This window comes from Podarcis cretensis, assembly GCF_951804945.1.
Source record: "Podarcis cretensis genome assembly, chromosome: 12".
Classification (NCBI taxonomy): Eukaryota; Metazoa; Chordata; class Lepidosauria; order Squamata; family Lacertidae; genus Podarcis; species Podarcis cretensis.
In genome coordinates this window covers 51143662-51161467 of record NC_137181.1, presented here as the reverse complement: position 1 = coordinate 51161467, position 17806 = coordinate 51143662, and the positions used below count along the sequence as shown (strand labels likewise).

Sequence of the window (17806 nt, the reverse complement as noted above, 5' to 3'; positions counted from 1 at the left end):
ACATCCTACTTACCTGTGTAAATTCTCTCTTCCCGCCATTTCTGTCATTTCTCTGTACCATTGATGCGTGTGAGAATGAAAAGGTATATAAGTAAAAGCAGTTTTTTTGTTCCAGGTTCTCACTCCTTCTTCTTACGTGAGCCAGAACTCTGTTGCAACAGTTTTTGTTCTTTAAAATAAAGATCAGACTATGCTTTTTTCGTCAGTCCTGGTGTGGTCTCTGTTATTTCCTGAACAGTGCAGAGCTTCCGCAAAAGTGCTCTCTCCGAGGGTCCAGTCCTCCCTTTTAAAGGGAGCAATAATTATTTATTTCACAGACAGCAGACTACAGCTTGCAGTTTATTTATTCTTTTATTTCATAACATTTATATCTAGGCAACTACCCGTGAACATGTGTTCAATATGTGCCCAACTGTGGACAAGCACATAACTCGCAAGTGACTGATAAATGTCAAAAATGTCATCCAGAGGGGCGGAGTGGGGTGGGGGCAGAACAGAGGGTTGGCAGGCTTTCCCAACGGTGTTTCAAGTACACGCAATTTCATTGATGCGTGTGGTGCCTCGAAACATAACGTTAATGGCAGGTTGTCTGCACAGCTTAATTCTTAAATCCACATCTCTGTGCTTTGCAAAGAAAAAAAAAGAATAAAAAAGAATAAAATTACCAGTAAAAGCATTTTAAAACAACTATTTAATTAAAAGAAATAAGAATTAAGGATCAGCCAAAAACAGATTTAAAAACACACAGCAACATTATGGAAGAGGGCAACCAAGATGATCAAGGGTCAGGTCTGGAAACCAAGCCTTATGAGGAATGGTTGAAGGAGTGGGGTATGTTTAGCCTGGGAAAGAGGCTAAACTCGTGTGTAGCCTGGGGATTTCTTTTCAGTACCAGAATTAGGCTCCAAGTCCTTTCCCAAAGCCAATTGTTTTTCCTAAGCTTTTATAATGTGCTTTCATCTATGAAAACTAGCTCAAATTCAACCTATGGAGATGCGTGACTCTACACTTTTTCCTAGCTCCGCGGTGATGAGCTAACCACCCGGCTTCCTTTCTGTAACCGGGCTCTTTCGTCATCTCCAAGCGACGTGCTTGGGATGATGGGAGTTGCAGTCTGACAAGATCTGGCGACCCAAAACGTAAATTGCATATATAGAAGCAGAATTGACAGAGAGGAGCTGAAAACGGCCAAGATCCTTTTTTTTTGTTTGATTTCAGTATCCTTAGCAATTGTTAGGTTTAATTCCAGATCTTAGTAATTTTTACGTTTAATTCCTGGATCCTCAATCATTTTTAGCTTTAATTCTAGGATCCTTAATAATGTTTAGGTTCAATTCCTAGATCCTTAGTAATCTTTAGGTTCAATTCCACCAGCATCTGCCGTTAGAGTCTTAAATGAACCACCTGCCCTGTTCCAGGCAAACGCGAAGCAGGGAACAAGGTGGAACTCTTCAGTGGTAAGAAAACTGGGCCGGTTCCTAAGATCGGGCTGCTCATCATAGGTATTTAAATAAAACACCGTTATAAATTTCCCACCGAGCCTCGGGAGTGCTGGAAAGGGATTAAAACCCCAGATACATTTTGTCTGCGGAGTTGCGATGTTCATGGAAACCAGCTTGGCACCTAGAAATAGAATTTATTTATATAAAGCACGTGTCAAGAAAATAAACACCACCAAATACTTTTATTGGGGAGATTACATATAAAAATAAGTATAATCTATGCAATTATTATGATTTTTAAAAGGGTGCAGAAATACATTTAGAATTAAGAGAAAGTGTGGTTATGTATGTATGTGGTTATATGCACTCATCAGCCTGGGGATTTGTTCCCAGTGCCAAAATTGGGTTCCCGCAAAAGGTTGGGCTCGGTGACCCTCGGGATCCTTTCCAATTCCGAAGTTCCGATTCTAGGATTCTATAAAGTGAGTTTTAAAAAGGCAGCCGCGCGCTGCTGGCTGCAAACCCTCCTTCCTTCACCCTTTTTCTTTTCTTTTCTTTTTTGCAGGGGGGCTGCCGGCTGCAAACCCTCCTTCCTCTGCCGCTTGTCCTGCGCGCGGGGTTGGACTGGATGACCCCGGGGGTTCCCCCTTCCAAAAGCCTCCGCCGCGCTCTCCGCCATCACCGCTCTTTGGCGCGCGGTCCTTCGGCCTTGGGGGCGGGGCGTCAGGCGAAGCTCCGCCCCTCCCTCCCTCCCTCCCTTCACGTGGCCAGGCTCCTCCCCTCGCCTCGGATTGGTCGGGCGTCGGAGGCGTCGGCGCGGCTGGGCCCCGGCGGCGAGCTGCGGGGGATGCCCTCGGCTGCGGGGCCCGAGGCGGAGCTGAGGAGAACTTGGCCGGGGGCCCGAGAGGTCATGGCGGTCAGTGGGGGGGGGGGCTGGATGTGGGGAAAGGGGGGGCCTGGCTTGGGCTGGCCGGCATCCCGCCCCCCGCAATAAGGGGGCCGGGCGCCTCTGCCGGGTGGTGGTTTGGCTTGCTCCCGAGGAAGCACGGGCAGAGGGGCAGCCCCTCACAGCTTGGGCGGGAGGGGGCCCGCTTCTGGTCTCGGGCTGGGTGGGTGGGACTCGGGACAAGAGCCCTTCTTCATCGTGATTTATTAAACTTGTATACCTGGGGAGGGGGTGGTATGGGGGTTGGAGGGGTGTATGGGGGGTGGAGGGGTGTATGGGGGGTGGAGGGGTGTATGGGGGGTGGGGGACCCCTCTCGTCTCTGGCTGAGGGGAGGGGGGACTTGGGACAGGAGCCTTTCTTCGCTTATTTATTAAACTTGTATACCTGGGGGTGTAGGAGGGTAGGGGGTAAAGGGGGTGGGGGTATAGGGTGTGGGGTAGGGGTTGGAGGGGATGGGGTGGTGGGGGCCCGCTTCTGGTCTCTGGCTGGGTGAGTGGGACTCGGGACAAGAGCCCCCCTTCATCGTTATTTATTAAACTTGTATACCTGGGGAGGGGGTGGTATGGGGGGTTGGAGGGGTGTATGTGGGGTGGGGGACCCTTCTGGTCTCTGGCTGGGGGGAGGTGGGACTTGGGTCAGGAGCCTTTCTTTGCTTATTTATTAAACTTGTATACCTGGGGGTGTAGGAGGGTAGGGGGTAAAGGGGGTGGGGATATAGGGGTTGGAGGGGGGGTGGGGTGTATGGGATGGTGGGGGCCCGCTTCTGGTCTCTGGCTGAGGGGAGGTGGGAGCCTTTCTCCATTGTTATTTATTAAACCACATAACACCAGTTTTGAAAGACCTACACTGGCTCCCAGTACATTTCCAAGCACAATTCAAAGTGTTGGTGCTGCCCTTTAAAGCCCTAAGCGGCATCGGCCCAGTATATCTGAAGGAGCGTCTCCACCCCCATCATTCTGTCCGGACGCTGAGGTCCAGCGCCGAGGGCCTTCTGGCAGTTTCCTCGCTGCGAGAAGCCAAGTTACAGGGAACCAGGCAGAGGGCTTTCTCGGTAGTGGCACCCGCCCTGTGGAAAGCCCTCCCACCAGATGTCAAAGAGATAAACAACTACCAGACTTTTAGAAGACATCCGAAGGCAGCCCTGTTTAGGGAAGCTTTTAATGTTTAATAGACTATTGTATTTTGATATTCTGTTGGAAGCCGCCCAGAGTGGCTGGGGAAACCCAGTCAGATGGGCGGTGTATAAATAATATATTATTGTTATTATTAAACTTGTATACCTGGGGTGTAGGAGGGTAGGGGGTATAGGGAATGGGGGTATAGGGGCATGGGGTTGGAGGGGGATGGGGTGTATGGGGTGGTGGTGGACCGCTTCTGGTCTGTAGCTGGCTGGCTGGGACTGGCTGGTTGGCTGAGTGAAGCCTTTCTTCATTTTTTTATTTATTGAATTTGTATATCGCAGTCCACGAAACCCAAAATACAGAAGGGAACCACCAACTTGGGAATTGGAAGCCTCATGTTGTGTGTTGAGGAAAGGGCATGGAAAAGGAGACGCTAGGCAAGCACATGGATGACCCAGGCTTTCTGTGGCTTCCTCCTTAGGGTAGCTTATAATGGTAGAGTTGGAAGGGACCCCCAAGGGTCATCTAGCCCAACCCCCTTGTAAGACGGGGATCTTTTGCCCAATGAATCCGCCACCCTGAGATTAAGTGCCCTGTGCTCTACTGACTGCTCTATGGAGGGGTTCTGTACTACCTTTACGATTAGCCTTTGCATAATGGTTGCTGGGGAGCGTTGTTACGTTCATATTATAATTATCATCATCATCATTCTGTTGATTTATACCCTGCCTTTTGACGTGACAGGGACACAAAGCAGCTTATGAATAAAATAAGAACAGCAAAAAACATGGGGGGGGGGAGGAGGAAATCATTAACAAACCATTAAACATTAATAAAATTAAAATTGTGTGTGTATCAAAAACAGATAATAATAAAAACGGCATAGCACCAGCGCTCTCATTAAAAGCAGTCAGTTCCTCAAAGCCTGCTGTAATATGAAGGTCTTCACCTGCCAGCAGAAGGACACCAATGAAGGATCCTGCCTAACATTGCTAGGGAGGGAGCACCAAAGTCTGGGAGCAACCACCGAGAAGGCCTTGCTTGCGGACTTCTTGTAGGCATGTAGCTGGCCAGGAAGTTTGACAGGACAGGCTTTAATCTGATCCAGCAGAACATTTCTTATGTTCTTATGCTTTTAAGTCAGCTGGAGAGTCAACTAATAGTCAGTTGCTGGCCTTCAGTTGTTCAGCTGCTGCTTACTCGCAGACAAGTGGCCTTATTTCAAACCCAATGCCACTATATTATCAGAGATGCTACAGTGGGAATGTTGCCTCTGCTGTTGGATGCATTGGGTCTGGAATGTTCCGTGATCTTCCGTTGACTGGTTTCTCAATACTGAGAATGGTCAGTATTTTGTGAGAAGCGCGGCTAAAGATCTGATTGTTTCCAGGTGTGAAATTGCAGCGGAAATCTTGATTTCCTAGCCATGTTCCTCTCAATGACAAGCACTGTTGAAGTCCCAAAGGACCCCCTTAAATATCTGAAATTGAAATTAATGGGATTTAAGACACAAGCCTGTCAAAAGCAGCGTTTCACATGTAACTAACAGCACAATTCTATACATCCTTTCTGGAAGTGAATTCACTCTTTTCAGTGGGATGATTCCCTAGTAAGGGTGTTTGAAGCCACAATAATACTTGGATAAAGCACTGCCATTATCTTTGCACAGGTTAATGTATAGATTGAAAATCCCATGGGTTTGCTTTCTTGAGTATTTGAGGGGCTGGTTCGTGATGACAGCATTAATTCATAATATTATAATTTAATAATTATGTTATTCACTGGGATTTTAAGCTGTGCTTATCTAGGAGTAAGCCTCATTACATGCAGCATAGGATTGCAGTGTCAGTGTACCGAAAACGCAACATAACAGACTAATGTATTCGGAAGATACATTAGGTGTAATAAACCAGGATGATATTTTGTGAGGTTTTACATGAGATTCCTGAGATGCTCATTTAAGGATGGTGACGTATAACTGAAGACACCCATATAAGTATTCTCTTGAGAGATTTACTGCAAAGTAACACATTCCCCAAGACCCGAGGAACAACGTTCTGGTAGTATTGGTAGTTTGACAGTGGAAAAGATAGCTTTGGAATATTGTAGACACTTTCTCAGTGAAATTGATAAGTATTGGCATGAGGGATGCTGTAGCTGTGGATTTTCTGCACTGACGGGGTTGGGCTAGGTTGCCTTTGAGGTCCCTTACATTTCTATAACTAGTTGAAATCATGCACAGTTGTCACAAGACTTCCAACGGGCTTAAACATGTGAGAGGCATTGCAGGACATTGGCGTTAAATTGCAACTAGTTGAGCATTTTGACCGATACCATTTATGAAAGCAAATCCTGAATTGAGCATTAATATATATATATTATGTCTTTGCTGGGGATAATGTGTCTCATTTAAAGGCTTTTTCTTTTAACATTGCACTGTTTTCCTTTGAAGATGCACCCTGTGCTGAAAGCCTTTGTTTGTGGCTCCATCAGTGGGACCTGCTCTACCCTCCTATTCCAGCCTCTAGACCTGCTTAAAACCCGCCTGCAGACCCTACAGCCATCTGTCAATGGGTAAGCATTTGATATTTCAAGAAGAGACGCTTACGCTCTTGGTGTTAGAGGTTTGGAATAGAGACAGAATGAGAACAGAAGAGGGTGAAAAGTGTTTGGCAAATGAAGTAGGAAAGGTCTTCCAATAGGTGTTGCAAGACCATGAGGGGAAAGAGCATATTTCAGCCTCAGTTTTTAATCCAATAAATGCATTTATACGGTGGTCTCAGTCAGTAGATAGCCAGGATGATTGATAATTAGTAATTATGATTATGGGCTGTGACTCTGTGCAATCACCCTGGCTTACAATGAGGTTTCCAAACTTAAAGAATCATCCCAATCGTATGTCTGAGCCAGTCCTGTTTTGAGTGACTGATCTAGCTAGAGCTGTCTTAAAAAACATGGATCATTTTTACTGGAAGCCCTGAAAAGCCATTCCCACTGAAACAGCAAGTTCTCTAGATACCATGAACTAAAATGTAAGCACATGCCAAAGTAGTGTATTGGCCTTTTCACGTAGTGTTGCCATAAACTAATATGTTAGTGGTCAATAGAGAAGAATGGGAAGATTCAAACCTCTTTGTGTATTAAATGGACATCAAATAACTTGTTCAGAGAAGCAGGAATGGCTTGGTATACCTGCTCATCTCTGGAGGGCTTTGGCCAACGGAAGGAGAAAAGGATTATTTTGCAGTGTGTTACCTATCAACAGACTGTTGTGATTATGTGTGCTTGTTTTTAACCTCCGATTGGGTTTTCCTTGCAGATCAGGCCGTGTTGGCATGGTAACTCTGTTCTTTAAAGTGGTTCGCACAGAAAGTATACTGGGGCTGTGGAAGGGTGTTTCTCCGGTAAGTTGCCTAAATAAAACAGAGTTTTTCTTTTCTTTTGGATTCGTTGGAGTTAACCTCATTTGTCTCCTTGTGAGACAAACACCCTATTAACAGAAATAAATGAACATGACTAACTTAGTTCCATTAATCTCCATGGCTCTGCTCTGAGTAGGTCTAAGATTGTAGAAAATGTAGCCTCATGTTTACGGTGGCTTGAATTGTGAGCTGGCCATGTAGCTTGAAAAGAAATGCTGTATTTTTCGCTCCATAAGACGCACCTGACCATAAGACGTACCTAGTTTTTAGAGGAGGAAAGGGGGAAATCCCCGTTTTTTTGAGGATCAGCTCAAAGTTGTGCAGCTTCTTTTGCAAAGGAAACAAATCCTGTTTTTATGGGGTTCAACTCACTGTTCTGCAGCTTCTTTAGGAAAGGAAAGGGAGCCGTTTCTACAGTTTCCAGACAGATAAACTAATCAGCCAGTCCCATGTCACTGTGGAAACAAACAGCCTCCGTCTGCAGAACATTCAACAATGGAGGCCTGGGCAAGGAGGTGGGGTCGGAAAGGGAGCCAGCGATCGACCACTCATTTGCTCCATAAGACGCACAGACATTCCCCCTTACTTTTTAGGAGGAAAAAGTGCATCTTATGGAGTGAAAAATATGATAAATATGCAATAGAATTTCTGTTGTGGTCTTACCACTAACTATTTTCTCTCTCCCCACTGTTGCCCTTTCATCTCTTCGCAGTCCTTTGCAAGATGCATCCCAGGAGTAGGGATTTACTTCAGCACCTTATATATGATAAAACAGCATTTTCTGCTGGATCGTTCTCCTACAGCCCTGGAGTCTGTTTTGCTGGGTGGAACCTCGCGTACTGTAGCTGTGGTTTGCATGTTGCCTATCACTGTAGTGAAAACACGGTACGAGGTGAGTTTTGTAACTTTTTTTTTTAAAAAATGGCTGTACTAGTCCCTCAACCGGTTCGTATAGGTCAAATGCTGCCCTTCAACTATACAGCTCGAGAACACTTTCATTGTTAGGTGTTCAATTTTACTTTTGTGTTTGGTTTGCAGTGTGGAAGGTACGGCTATGAAAGCATTTATGGAGCCCTGAGGAGCATCTATCGGTCAGAAAATGTCCAGGGCTTGTTTAGCGGTCTGACTGCAACACTCCTGCGTGATGCGCCCTTTTCTGGCATTTACTTGATGTTCTACACGCAAGCCAAAAAGATAGCACCGTATGGTAAGGGTGGTTGTAATGTTGTCCTCACAGCTTCCTGTTCCCGGAATTTAAATTGCAGGGTTTAGCTATGGTACATCAGGCTTTTCCAACAGGATCAGGATGAGCCACTGAAGTATTTATTCACCTGGTTGGCCAGAGAATGAGCTGCGTGACTGAATGGTGGGTTGACAGGCCACATTTCAATATTTGTATTAATGTAATTTTGCTTGGAGGGACGCAGGTGGTGCTGTGGGTTAAAGCCTCAGCGCCTAGGGCTTGCCGATCGAAAGGTCGGCGGTTCGAATCCCTGCGGCGGGGTGCGCTCCCGTTGCTCGGTCCCAGCGCCTGCCAACCTAGCAGTTCGAAAGCACCCCCGGGTGCAAGTAGATAAATAGGGACCGCTTACCAGCGGGAAGGTAAACGGTGTTTCCGTGTGCGGCTCTGGCTCGCCAGAGCAGCGATGTCACGCTGGCCACGTGACCCAGAAGTGTCTCCGGACAGCGCTGGCCCCCGGCCTCTTGAGTGAGATGGGCGCACCAACCCCAGAGTCTGGCAAGACTGGCCCGTACGGGCAGGGGTACCTTTACCTTTACCTTAATTTTGCTTGGAGAATATTTGCTATGTACCAGTCATTGTTGGTGTACATAACTGCAAATTGCTACACTCGAGAGAGTTGGCAGAGTTTTGGAGACGTGTCATCTTGTCACCTGATAATTAGTGAAGAATATTTCTATGCGTGGTTGTTTCTGTGACTGAAATTTAGTTGTGGTGGATGCTGCTTCTGAAACACTCCTTTTAAACATAGTCCTTTGCCTATAGTCTATTCTATGCCTGCTCTCTTTGCAACCCTGTCTTAAGCATGTTTACTTAAAAGAAAAAAATGTCTGTTGCATAATAGAATTGCGGCCTTACTCTGCAGGGGGGAAACACCATGATGTAATCTGCTGAGTAATCTGTTTAGTCAGCTACCTAGCAGTGCCAGATTAGCACTGAACACTGTAAAGTCCAGGAAGTTACAGCAGAGCACATTCTGAGTCAGCAATGGGATGAAGCCACAATGAAGTTGAACGCCATTGAAGCTGGCTTGGCAGACACCTCTTACTTTATTTATTTGTATGTTCTAATAGGACCGTGACAAATGCTCAACGCTGGTTAGTACTTGTTCGAAATGTCAGTTTGAAAGCATATTGCAGGGAAATCAAACTAGAAAGTCATAAGGACAGTAGTCAGCTACATTTAATGAACAGGACTATGTTAGGTTCATTTATTTCAGTGGGTTTGCTTTGAGTAAAAACTTGCTCAGAATAGGGCAAAGCACGTGGCAAGGTTTGGGAGGAATAGGCAAATTTGGGTAAGGGGACTGGCTAGTTTTGGGATAATTTTAAAGATAGGATAAGGAAGATGGAGCAAGCAGCTCTGTATGTAAAATGAGGCTCGATCTAAGTGGAGGAACAGTTAGGCAAATGTGACAAGTTGCTTAAGTAAGCTGAAATCTTCTTTTAACCAAGTACTTTTTAGGTGGAATAAGTGGCTGTTACTGAGGTTTTAAGATGATTAAGAAAGATTTGGCGTAAGACTTTGTGATCCTTCTTTTCTCCTGCCGAAAGCTAATTGTGAAATGGTTTTTCGCTCGTTCTTTTCCAGACCAAGTGGACCCAGCACTCTCACCTTTAGTGAACTTTGGCTGTGGGACTGTTGCAGGGATTCTGGCATCGCTGGCAACTCAGCCTGCTGACGTCATCAAAACCCACGTGCAGGTGTCATCCGACAAACACCTCCGCATGCGCCAAGCCATTGCCTGCATCTTCAGGGTAAGGTTGAGTTTGCTCATTAACTACCGTATTTTTCGCCCTATAGGACGCACTTTTTCCCCTCCAAAAATGAAGGGGAAATGCGTGTGCATCCTATGGGGCGAATGCAGGCTTTCGCTGAAGCCTGGAGAGCGAGAGGTGTCGGTGCGCACCGACCCCATTCTATCTCCAGGCTTCAGGAGAGCCGCAGCGCCAGTCCCACAAGGTCGGGGGACAGCGGGGAGGCGGAACGCCGCCATCCCGCTGTCTCCCGAAGTGGTTTGGAGGCTGATGGCGGAGAGACGCGTGCTTCTCCCGGCCGCCAGCCCCGCAAGCTCTGGGGACAGCGGGGAGGCGCAGCGCGTCTTCCCGCTGTCCCCGGACCTGGTCTGCAGGCGGGCGGCGGGGAGAAGAGCGCCAGCCCCGCAGCGCGTCCTCCCGCTGTCCCCGGACCTGGTCTGCAGGCGGGCGGCGGGGAGAAGAGCGCCAGCCCCGCAGCGCGTCCTCCCGCTGTCCCCGGACCTGGTCTGCAGGCGGGCGGCGGGGAGAAGAGCGCTTCTCCCCGCTGCCGGCCCCACAAGCGCCTGGGGGGGAAATAAATTTTTTTTCTTTATTTCCCCCCCAAAAAAACTTGGTGCGTCCTATGGGCCGGTGCGTCCTATGGGGCGAAAAATATGGTAATCACATTTTTATACTGTTATTTTTTTCTAAGGCATTGAAGGCTTTCCAGCTATGTTTGAGGCAGGAGTAGACTGGCGTCATTGGCTGCTCTTATTTTTATCTGTAAGCCTCCTTGAAGTCCCTGTTAGGGGGAAAAGGCAGAATAATAACAGATGCTCAGAAACGCAGCTTGAGCTTGGATAGGACTTTGGCATCACAGCTTGTTCTTATCTGTAGTCCCCCAAAACTGCAAGTGAGTGTTCAGCGATGTGAGCAACTCTCTTCACAGAAAGGTGCATTATACCACTATATCTGACCATTGGACCTAGAGCTCAGTATCATTTATGTACTGAAACTGGGAACTTCTACATGCAAACCCTATTCACACATTGTGACCCATTCTCTAGGCTTGCTATCTCCTCACTCTCCCCTCCAAAACTATACTGAATTTTACAAATTCAGTATAGAATCACTGCACATCAACCTTTTGGACTTAGCATACGTTGTTCTGACTTTACAACTTTGTTTCGGTGTTGCAAAATTGTGAGAGTGTTGTTTTGTGTATGCATAGACCTTCCCTGACATCTTCCTACATGTAGAGAGATTGTCCACTACAGTACAGTTGTACCTTGGAAATTGAACGTCTTGGCACTCGTACGTTTGGGCTCCCGAATGCCGCAAACCTGGAAATTGGTGTTGCAGTTTGCGAATGTTCTTTGGAACCCGAACATCTGGCACGGCTTCTGATTGGCTGCAGGAGCTTCCTACAGCCAATCGGAAGCCGCACCTTGGTTTCTGAACGTTTTGGAAGTCAAATGAACTTCCGGAATGGAATTCCGTTTGACTTCCGAAGTACGACTGTACCAGGTCTGAAAGAGTACTTTGGCTCTTAAACTGGCAGAGCGTACTTTGATGACAGATATAATTTCATGAACTAGCTAAATTATAGGATCTGGATGTGCTACTTTCAGGGTTTTTTTATCACTCTTGGCTTGCTTTCAGACCGAAGCAATTCTGGGCTAGCTCTGCTCTGGGAACAAATGGTTGTAAACCATATCTATGTCCTTTGGACACACAATTAAAAAGGAGAAAGATAACACAACCCTTCCCAAGAAATTTATTTAGTTTAGAAATATTTCATTAAGCTAAGATATCACCGAATGATGCACTTGGGTCTAGATGCACAAGTATATCCTGTTGAATAATTCCTAGCATTGTTCATAAAGTAGCTATTGAACAGTTTCTTTTGCTAGGTTTCTATGCTGATCAGCTGGACCCATCCAAAATGTTTTTGTCTTCGCAAGTGAGAGAATCTTGTCAAGTTCCTTCATCAGCATTTGTGCCTAAGCATTGTTGTGTCCATAAGGCAAATGCTTGCCCCCTTTTTTTGTAAGCATTTGGTATATGTTTTGCTTATCATCCTGCAACATGAGAATACCTTACTTGGGACTCTGATGTTATGGTGCAGACACACTGCTATCTAGGTTAAGGGAACAAGAGCAAGACATAGGGTTGGCTCAAAGGACTACCTGCTTAATGAATGCACACATGAATTTCCTTCTTTCCTTCTCACCTGCCTGGCTAGGTTCATAATTATATTGACCATTCTGTCTTCTTCCTGCTGCTTCTATGGGGTGGGTGGAAGTCCTGTTGCAACAGCCGTTTGAATAAAGACCGGGCCTACCGGCTGCTGTTTTGCTCCTAATAATAATAATAATAATAATAATAATATTGACCATTCTTAACCCTGACGAAAATGTACACAACTCCATTTCAGAAACCTGGATTTCCTTTAAACACGCTTCTGAAACAGTTTGAGCACCCCCAGAATCCTTTCATCCAGCTTTAGTAAGAAACCCAGGGAAAGGAATGTGGAGCGTTGTTAACCCCTAGTACCATGTGATAATTTTCATTCCATGATCCTTGCCTAGCTAATGCTAAACCCATAGGTAACAGAGGGAGTGTCTCATTATTATTATTTTTATGATTTTATGATTTTTGATTTTATATATTTCAATAATTTTATAATCATTTTGACATTTCAAAACTTGACTTCCTTTCTCCTCTTTCTACGGTTCCTTAAACTTATTTTTAATATTTTCTGCATATCCAAATTAATTTAATTTACTCATTTATTCATCTACGTACTTTAAATATATACTCTTATAAAACTGCAGGTTATTACAGTAATCCTGCCAATGTTCTTATCTCTTTACAATTTATTTGTAAATACTCACTAAACCATTTCCATTCTTTTATAAAAACTTTGTATTTTTCTGGTAAGTTTTCCCATTTCTGTGTATTCCATAAGTTTTTGTATCCATTCTCCTTTTGCTGGGACCACTTCTTCTTTCCATTTTGGGGCAAGTAACATTCTTGCCACTGTAGTTACATACATTAATAAATTTCTATACAGTTTGGGTAGTTCTGTCCCTATAATTCCCAAAAGGAAAGCTTCTGGGGTTTTTTACAAAGAGGCAGAGTCTCTAGACAGAATAAAAACCTGATGCAGAAGCAGATAGGAGAAATGATAGCAGCTGTGACAGCTTTGGAAAACGTTGACCATTCATTCAGGTTTGGGGTTTTTTTCTTAGAAAATTCTTTAACCACCCTAACCTTTAATTTCTAACCGAAAATCAAACTTGGTGAACATTTGCTGCGACATTAATGTGCCTTGCTGAAGGGTTTGCATGCTTAAAAGTAACAACGACACTTGCTTCTTTCTCCTCCTACAGGATTACGGATTAATAGGCTTTTTCCGAGGTGCCGTCCCAAGAGCTTTGCGACGAACACTGATGGCGGCCATGGCGTGGACTGTCTATGAACAGATGATGTCTAAAATGGGCTTAAAATCCTGAGTGAGTTCTGCCGGAGAACAAAGCGGCCTAATCCAGTTCTTCCACTCACTGCAGTTGCTTTGTGAAACTGGTGGTCTGAGCCATATGGGAGGTGACTTGCACCCGTTTGTGGGGAAATGCCGTCCAAGCCTGTGGACCAGGCTTTTATAAGTGAGACAGAGGGGAGCAAAATATTGCTTTGGTCATGATGGGAAGAGCATTCCAGGGAGACTTTGCCATACCTGACATACGAGAGCACATCTTGGTGTCGGGTGCATGTGTCAGGCATGCTGCTAAGGCTCACCTTCACAAGAACCCTTTTCCAGAAGTCCTCTTCAGCCTGAACTGCTTCCGAAGAGAACACAGGAAAGACTCTCAAGAAAGCGGTGTTGGGGTGGCTGAACCTAGCATCCCAAACCGGTGACTCCTAAATTGTGTGCTGACTCTCCTGCCTGCTCCCCTCTTGAGTAATGCGTTCTGCTTGTACGCCCAACAAAAACAGGGTAAAGAGGAGAGGAGACAGGAAGCGTGTCTGTTTCAGAGCTTGTCTGGCGCAGTTGGTAAGAAAGAACAAACAGTGCCATTGCTGGAAAGCAACAGTGGGACGCAGAAATTCAGCATTCCTTATAATAAGGGCAGGGAGCCTGTAGCCTTCTAGCTGTTTGTTGGACTACATACCCCATCATCACCTATTACCAGAAAAAACAAACCTGACTATTTATTACCAGTGTGGGCTGAGGCTGATGGGAGTTGATAGTACTAATGGAAGGATACAGGTTCCCCATCCTTGCCTTGTGGGATTGCTTTAGTGTGCCAAACCCTGTAGTCAGTGAGTTTAAATGGCTGCCATTAAGCACTCCTGTGTCTCTTCAGTCTTCCTCTGTGTGCACGAAACAGTGGAAGAACAAATCTACTTAAGGCACAACTCAGAAGTCAGATGCTGGGACAAATCCCTCTTGAGCTATCTGTTTAAATGTTGCTGTTAGTCCAGCTGCCTTCAGCAAGGGGGACTGTCCTATCTTGCTGTTATTTAGCTTTCTCCTAGCTGAGTATTGCCTGACTTTCCCCCTTCTTTGCACTCCTTGCTCCAGCGATCAGCATCGGAGGCCATGCTGCAGTTGTCTTTTGTGTGAATAAATTAGATTGGGTGAAAAGCAAACGGAACAGAATGACATTTAAAATATATTTGTGTTGTCATATGTCTGTACTTTCCATGTTCATAAGAAACCTGGTCCAAAGATCTGTGGCCTTGGAAGCATGTTGAAAGGACTTGGTGATCTCTGAAAGGACTGTGTTTGACTTTGGAGTGCTTGGAGAAACTTGTTTTGGCCATTTATTTTATTATTGGAAGCACTGAATTTTTAAATTGCTGATTAAAAAGAAAAAGAAAAAAGCTTGCAAGCATAATTTTCTTTCCAACTTAGATTCTTCTAGTTTAGTTTTGGTGGTTCCAATACTTCAACAGTTAAAAGTTTGACAGTTATAATGCCCTAAACAGATTAGTAGTAAACCTGTGAATCACCTGCGAGGCTGAGTAATTTTAATTGGGCTTAAGGCTGACTTTCAAAGACTCATCTGGCCTTCAGCAATGTGCATGGATATGTCAAAGCTCTAGCAGCCAGAAAATGTATGTACCAGATGTGAAAAATCAAGTGAGTTTTCACAACTAAATATCTCATCAAGGTCTCATGGACTTGAGTTCCAGAACAAAATTATTTATTTTATTCATTTCAACAATATATAAATTGTCTAAATACAATAATCTGCATGTGATATACAACAGTACAGAAAAGGTATAAATCCATTAAAACTATAAAAATAAAACTACAGTATAAAATCAAACTATAAAAATCAAACTTATGTTAAAATTCCTTCTGAAGTTTTTAAAAAATGTCTTCAATAGGCAGTGGAGATTCAGCTGGGCCCACGGTGCCTGCCTGACCTCAACTGGAAGGGAGATCTAGAAGGTTGGGCCTACAATACTAAATGCATGGCTTCCTAGATATGAGCCATGCCTTTGATGACAAGATCTAATCAATCTGGAGTTTATTATATTGGTTGCAGGGAAAGATGCGCTCTTGTGTTCTATACGTGCTCAGTCTAAAGAAGGGAGTGGAAAATGCAAAACTTGGAAAATCTTAAAATGGAAGCCACATCCATAGAAATGGCAACAAAGCCCACATTTCAGCATATTTATTTGTTTTCATGAAATTCATACACCGCTTGCTTGTTAAAAAAACATACCTCGAAGCAGTTTACAAAAAGATAAAACAATACAATTGAGAAAAATTCACAACCATACTTCAAACAAAAGTTGCAATACTATAATAGATAAAGATCATCTCTTCGCAGCCTTCCCTCTCCTATACATTGTATAGAGTGGGGTTGCGCTGTGGATTTGAACTCGGGGCTTGCTGCATGTACAGCATGGAGTTGTTCTCTGGGGTTGGGGGAAACAAATGCCCTGTGATGTGTCTGATACCAGTCTCTGCTGGGGGTATGTGGTTAGGGAACTAGGTACTGGAGGGCTTAGAATCCTAGACGTTCCCTCTCTTTTGCTTCTGCTGTGTTTTTGGCTATCCATGCAAAACATGAATGAGGCTATATTGCTGTAACTGCTCTCTACGTTGCTGAAATGAGTCATTGATTTTGCCAGTTCATGTGCACCACCCGGTTCATGTGGTTCAATCTTATTTTAAGTGGTGAGAAAATCTGCCTGTGGTTGTCTCATAGATGAAACAATGGATAGCTCAGTTGGTTAAGAGTATGGTGCTGATAACGCCAAGGTTGCAGGTTTGATCTCCGTATGGGACAGCTGCATATTCCTGCATTGCAGGGGGTTGGAGTAGATGATCCTCAGGGTCCCCTCCAACGCTACATTTCTGCGATTCTAGGACTTCTATAGTGTTTTTACATCAAAACAGCCCTAGTGTAATCAAGAGACCCGTGGTGGTTGACTTTGCAGGTTCTACCTGTGCTTTATGTGTTCATAAATTGCTTAAGTGCCAACCACACATTTGAAATGGGAAGGGTGTAATAGATTGTTGTAGAACTGGGTGATCATGGAGCTGAATTGGGTAAAGAAAGCTTCAAACACAGTCTGCACTGCAGCTGATGGTTGCTAGCATACTGTTGAGGAAACAGTGCTTGCGTGATGGTAATGATGTATTCAGCTCTTTTCATCCCTGGGATTAAGAGCTTCATGCCATATCCTCCGACATTTCTCCAATGAATATAGGGGCCTCCTACGGAAAAGTGGGACATTCTGGGATCCAATTAAAAATCCCAACAGAACAGCAACAAGGCAGGCTGGACGCCTTATCTCGACTTAAGTATAGAAGCAGAGGCAGTGCATAATATTAGTTTTGAGGATCTGAGCAAACAGTTTGCAATTAGGAAAAAGTAGGAGGAAGTTTTTCAAATGTAAATAAAGTGGAAGTATACAAAAATAATCATTATTTTCCATCTTACTAGGTTTTGTTTCATTTCAAAAAACCAAAAGTTTATTATTTTTTATATTTTGAAGTCGATATATATGGGGGCAACAAAATATTTTTAAGTCCTTAGGGCCTCTAAAGGTCTTAATCCAGCTTTGCTCTGCCTAGGGGCAGCTGCTGAACAGGCTGTCTTCTCTGTCTTATCAGAAGGAAGTTGGGTGGAGATGCTTTTTGCTTATCAGCCCCAAACAGCCGCAGACCACAGGAGAGGCTATAGCAACAAACAGTCAAAACAGCACCTTGCGCCTAATAGAATATCCTGTGTTTTTGAGGGAAAGATTGGGGCAAGTGGAGTATACCTGTGGTTATATCTTGAAAGCCATTTGCCCCACCCCAAAGAATGGTGGGCACTTTAGTTTACCCCTCACAGAGTTAAATTTCCCAGCAACCCTTAAGAAACCACAGTACCCAGATTTGGGGTGTGTGTGTCTTTTGAATGTGCTTTAAAGATGTAGCCTGTGTTGTGTGTCCTTTTTGAGTGGCAAACTAGTACACATCCTCGTTCCTTACACAGCAGAACTGTTGCAGTTAGCTGACTGCCTCAGCATTTATTTTCACATACCTTTATATGATGATTTGCGTAAGCTTCTTTTGGAGCAGGGGTCAGCAACCTTTTTCAGCTGTCGGCTGGTCCACCGTCCCTCAGACCATGTGGTGGGCCGGACTGTATTTTTTCTTTTGGGGGGGAAATGAACAAATTCCTATGCCCCACAAATATAATAAAAGCACACATTCTACTCATGTAAAAACACCAGACAGGCCCCACAAATAGCCCAGAGATGCATTTTAAATAAGAGGGCACATTCTACTCATGTAAAAACACAATGATTCCCGGACCATCTGGGGGCCAGATTTAGAAGGCGAATGGGCCGCATCCGGCCCCCGGGCCTTAGGTTGCCTACCC

General features: G+C 44.7%; 1 protein-coding gene across 3 annotated transcripts; it reads left to right on the top strand.

The window, feature by feature from the left end:
• The first annotated feature begins 1357 nt into the window (after positions 1-1357).
• On the top strand, positions 1358-16875 carry SLC25A38 (solute carrier family 25 member 38). 3 transcript variants are annotated; one of them, XM_079948255.1, is made up of 7 exons: positions 1358-1457; positions 5963-6084; positions 6830-6914; positions 7645-7824; positions 7971-8139; positions 9763-9929; positions 13304-16875. In XM_079948255.1, exons 2-7 carry the CDS (start codon positions 5963-5965, stop codon positions 13424-13426), a joined length of 846 nt encoding a protein of 281 aa, XP_079804381.1. In that variant the 5' UTR covers positions 1358-1457; the 3' UTR covers positions 13427-16875. The 3 variants fall into 3 exon arrangements, with proteins under 3 accessions (XP_079804381.1, XP_079804380.1, XP_079804382.1); XM_079948254.1 differs by lacking the exon at positions 1358-1457 and adding an exon at positions 2220-2358; XM_079948256.1 differs by lacking the exon at positions 1358-1457 and adding an exon at positions 2438-2551.
• Positions 16876-17806: the final 931 nt, after the last annotated feature.

What these genes read in the sequence shown, in the direction of transcription:
- SLC25A38 (XM_079948254.1), top strand. Translation starts at nt 2,290, where the DNA reads ATGCCCTCGGCTGCGGGGCCCGAGGCGGAGCTGAGGAGAACTTGGCCG. An exon ending in GGGCCCGAGAGGTCATGGCG is followed by an intron (nt 2,359 to 5,962) that starts GTCAGTGGGGGG and finishes TTTCCTTTGAAG; the next exon opens with ATGCACCCTGTGCTGAAAGC. An exon ending in CCATTGCCTGCATCTTCAGG is followed by an intron (nt 9,930 to 13,303) that starts GTAAGGTTGAGT and finishes CTCCTCCTACAG; the next exon opens with GATTACGGATTAATAGGCTT.